The 4,693-nt window shown below is 37.9% G+C and overlaps 1 protein-coding gene across 1 annotated transcript in view; it reads right to left on the minus strand.

Moving 5' to 3' along the window:
* Positions 1–6: 6 nt before the first annotated feature.
* LOC106870905 (protein deadpan) overlaps positions 7–4,693 on the minus strand; it is a 77,322-nt gene continuing 72,635 nt past the window's right edge. Inside the window, exons 3-4 of the mRNA XM_014917137.2 lie at positions 3,106–3,193; positions 7–1,352 (exon numbers count right to left, since the gene is read on the minus strand). Coding sequence (XP_014772623.1) covers positions 181–1,352; positions 3,106–3,193 — 1,260 coding nt within the window. The 3' untranslated portion in view covers positions 7–180. The remainder of the gene's footprint in view (positions 1,353–3,105; positions 3,194–4,693) is intronic.

Raw genomic sequence — 4,693 nt, forward strand, 5'->3', positions numbered from 1 at the left:
ATAAATTTGTTATAAAGTCCGGCTTTCTTTCTGTGTTTTGCTGTTGCGCTTGTTATTGTTCGGCAGTATTTGTTATTTAATTACTTTATTTTTTTCTTATATATTTGCTTTAAAACATATTTGTTATACGTCACACTTCATGTATACGTTATCATCTTGTAATACCTTGTGATATCATTTTTAGTACGCCCACGGTCGCCACACATTTTCTTCACTTATGTGTTGCATAACAAGAGGCTCCAGAGCGACTGGATTGTTGTTATTATTATTATTATTATTATTAGTAGCAGTAGTGGTAGTAGTATTAGTAGTAGTAGTAGTAATATTATTGTTATTATTGTTATTGTTATCCAAATTGTATATCGGGTGTTCACTTAATGATGGAAATGTCGTTACTTTGGATGAAGGAAATGGTGGGGACATTTTTGAAGGCAACGATATTGAACTGATGTTCGGTTCACTACAGATCTGTAAATGATCCGAAAGAGATGGAACAACTGTGGTTGTGGTAATCTGAGGGTTTGTTGCATTTGATAAAACTTGGGAAATATTGGACGTATTCTGAATTGGCGTTACTGCACAGGTTTTCAAACCACTGGTAGCTACTTGTGGTAAAAAGGCCATCACGCTTGGAGTTGAAGAGACTGTTGTCGTCAACGGACTTACTGCTGGAGGTGTCGAGGCATATATTGGAATGATATAGCTTGGTTGCTGGGTTTGTGTTCCAGCCATTACATTTGCTGGAAAGACAAGAGCGACCTCTCCGGACGGTAGTTTTGTAGGAATGAGCTGGACTCCGCTAACGAACTTGGCTGTTTGCAATGGTGAGTTTGAAGTAAACGACAAACTCCCGTTCAGTGTGTTTGATATTGTTGTAGTGTTGGTGCTAGACGTACATGTACCTATTGATGTTGTTGTCGTTGTTGATGACGCTGCTGCTAGGGATGCTACAGGTGTTGTTGTACAGGCTTCTGTTGTTAGTACAATGGGCTTTGATGGAGGCGTTGGTACTGATGGTGCAGCTGCTGCTACTGTCAAAACAACGGGAGATGAAGACTGAGCTTTGGGTATTGAGATCTGTGGTGTTGAGGCACTTTTGGGAGATAATGTCGGAATATTTGGTGAAAGACATGAAGAACTTTCAGATACTGAAGATGAAGAGCTTATAGAACTGTTTGGTGTTGACGATGATCCATAGTTTGTCATATAACAGGCTAAATGATTGAGAAGGCGAGCTCTGACTTCTATGTTGACTTCATCAACTGAATTTAGGTAGCGGCTTACTTCTGTTGCACATTCATTGAATCCAAGGCGATATTTATTTATAATCGTAGGATCTTCATTAGCAGAAACTGAAAAATAAATATAAAAGGAGATAAGATAAAATGTTGCTTTGGTAATTAGAGCATAAAACACAGCTGGTGGCATCAACAATATAGAAAATGGTATAATGGTAAATATTTTATAGTTAGAGTGTATTGGGACATTTCTATTCTATGATTATTTTTGGTTATAAATTACATACACAGAATTGGAATCTGATGTTAAAAGATTCTTTAGGAAGCCAAATGAGACCCTGTCTTACATTAACATAATTTCCTGTCATCCATTCATTGTGTTCGGGAATCTGATGAAAGGAACTAGCAGAAGAATTTCCAACCTATCCTGCAACCAGCAATATTTAATCATTGGATTAGTTATATGCTAACCGTACCAAGAGAAAATGCCACTGGAAAATGTTATGGTTCACACCACACTTCTTCCTAGTGTAAAAACTTGTGTGAACAAGATTTTGTTTAATTTAGTGGATAAACACTTTCCCCATATGAATAAGTTGTATAAACTATTTAACAGGCAAACTTTAAGAGTTTCTTTTAGCTGTGCACCTTGTATAAAGAAATTACATGTAGGTAGGTCCACACCTGAAACTGAGGCAGGATGCTGATGAAAATACAATGCCACATATCCCTTTAACAGCCAGTGCAATGCAGTAACAGTTGTACATTAGGTAGAGATGAGGTCAAAGAACCTCAGCAGGGAGCCAAGTGTGTGGAATTGTATTGGGTGTGATAGTAGGTCCTGTCAGGACTAGATTTAACAACCATAATCCCTCTTTTAATATCCAGGAGAGAGAGAGAGAGAGAGAGAGAGAGAGAGAGAGGGAGACAATGTCATAGCCCTAGCTGTCATGTATGGACATTGAAGGAAAGTGCCATGGATTACAACATCAAGTGGAGAGTGACGGAGAACTGCAAGCAGAAGGTGCAGGCTATGCTTAGGTGAGAAAAGAGTTATTTTATAAAACCCTCTTCCCCCAGACTGCAAAACTAAACTGCAAAAGCAAGAGTTTTCACTCATGCCTACATGAAGGAAAATACATGATCACTTACCTATGGGCTTCACCCTACCTATAAACACTAGGATCTTAAGTCCCTTTACCATCACAACCTGAGAACACAGTAAAGTTCTGACCACACCAAAATATACACATATAGGTATACACACCCACACATGATGTTAAATCTTTGGGTTTCACTCAATTCTCTCCTCCAAATCCCTTATGCATATCAACCCCACTTTTGCTGGCAGTCATCACTAACTCTTGTTTCGGGGCAAGTGACATAACTCCTGATAGATCCCATCTTTTTATTACCTCCTGTGGGTCCATTTCGTCTTTTTTCACATTACCAAAACACCAGATGTGACACTTCCTCACCTCCAGTAGCAGAGAGCAGTCAGCCCATTTTTTTTTCCATACCAGCTAACTCTGATGAACATAGCAGGTAATTAGATAGCTATTTAATATCTATCTTCTGCAAAACCAATTGGTAAGACTGGCTATTATGGATTTATAATACTGTATAATTTGATTCATTATATGTATGTGTATATGAGTGTGTGCATGTGTGTGTGTGTGCATGTGTAGTGAGAAAGAGAGAGAGAGAGAGAGAGAGAGAGAGAGAGAGATAGAGAGAGCAGTTAATGTGTGTGTATATTTATGTCTGTGCATGTACAAAATACTAAGAGCAGCAACCTTGTGATAGCTTCAACTCGGTGGAATCTGGAGTGATTATTGTTTAAGTACAAAGTAATAATGGTGCATACCTGAAAAGTGTTGTCGCTGTAATTGCCGCACATGTTTCACTGTCATTTCAAGAATATCTGCTTTTTCCATTTTACTGTGTCTAGCTCCCTACAAAATACATAATCAGTCTCTATTATATATATATATATACACACGCACACACATACTTTTTAATGCACAATATATGGATTTAAATAATCCCATGGTAATTACACAAAAACCCCTTTGGTGAACCAGGCTACAAACCACATAGTAACCCAATACATAGGAATGTAATGTAGAGTCTTACGCAGTTGAAATCCAGTTAATCTAATCAGTGAAGATTAATTCATGTGGAGTATAGAGGAGTGTATAGAATATAAAAATATGTTATGAGATGAATATATTTAATACACCAGTTGGTATCCATAAGATTATGATCTTTTCACAGTTGGTTGCAAAATAACCATAACCTTATGGATATCAACTGGTGACATAAATGTATTCATCTCATACCTCCTGACTTTCTTTATATTTATATTCCATATATATATATATATATATAATATAGGGAGAATTCACAGAAAAAAAACAAAAAGACAAAGACAGGCGGTGTAAACAACAAACAGATCTGTTAGTATAATGCTTGGGAAGTGAAAAAGTCTTTAATGTTTTGAGCCTACGCTCTTCCACAGAAAAAAAACACAGAAAGAAACAAGGAGAGAAAATAAAGAATGTGTAGTGGCTAGCAATCTATCATGGCGAATGTATATCTATATATATATATATATATATATATATATATTATCATCATCATATGTGCCCACTTTCCATATGTCATCACAGTCAGAGTGGCAAATATTTAGAGACACAACCTGAAGACATATGTATATGTATATACAGATTGAGAGATAAATCTACAGATAGATATATGTGTGTGTAGTATGGATAATTTTTTCCATTACTTCCCCTCCCCCAAACTGATGTTCAGAGCATCCAACTTAATGCCCCAGCTATAATCACCTCTCATGTTTCACACTATCATGCTAAACAAAACCATCATGTTCAGTTCCTTAATCCCTGTTCCTTTTTTTTCTTTTTTGCATATTCACCTTATATCCTGATCTCACCTCTTTCTCTCCCTCTTTCCAGATGAGGAAACTATGTGTTCACCCTCAACAAGACTCCAGCTCCTGTCACCCCTGTCTTTGTTTCATATCCCTCTATATGCGACCACATTCAATTGATTTGTCTTGTCATGTGGGTTCTTGGAGCCTTCATCAGAGCTGGTGCTCTGAAAAATGGTGTGAAGTAGTTGGCGTTAGGAAGGGCATCAAACTGTAGAAACCATGCCAAAGCAAAAATTGGAGCTCTCTGCCTTCTCAGTTCATATCAAACCACCCCACCCATGACAGTATAGGAAATGGAGTGTTAAATGATGATGATGAAAATCGTGTGTGTGAGTGCCGCTGAACTGGCTCCTGTGCAGGTGGCACATAAAATACACCATTTTGAGCGTGGCCGTTGCCAGTACCACCTGACTGGCCTTCATGCCAGTGGCACGTAAAAAGCACCCACTACACACTCGGAGTGGTTGGCATTAGAAGGGCATCCAGCTGTAGAAACTCT

This window comes from Octopus bimaculoides, chromosome 16 (genome assembly GCF_001194135.2).
Source record: "Octopus bimaculoides isolate UCB-OBI-ISO-001 chromosome 16, ASM119413v2, whole genome shotgun sequence".
NCBI lineage: Eukaryota > Metazoa > Mollusca > Cephalopoda > Octopoda > Octopodidae > Octopus > Octopus bimaculoides.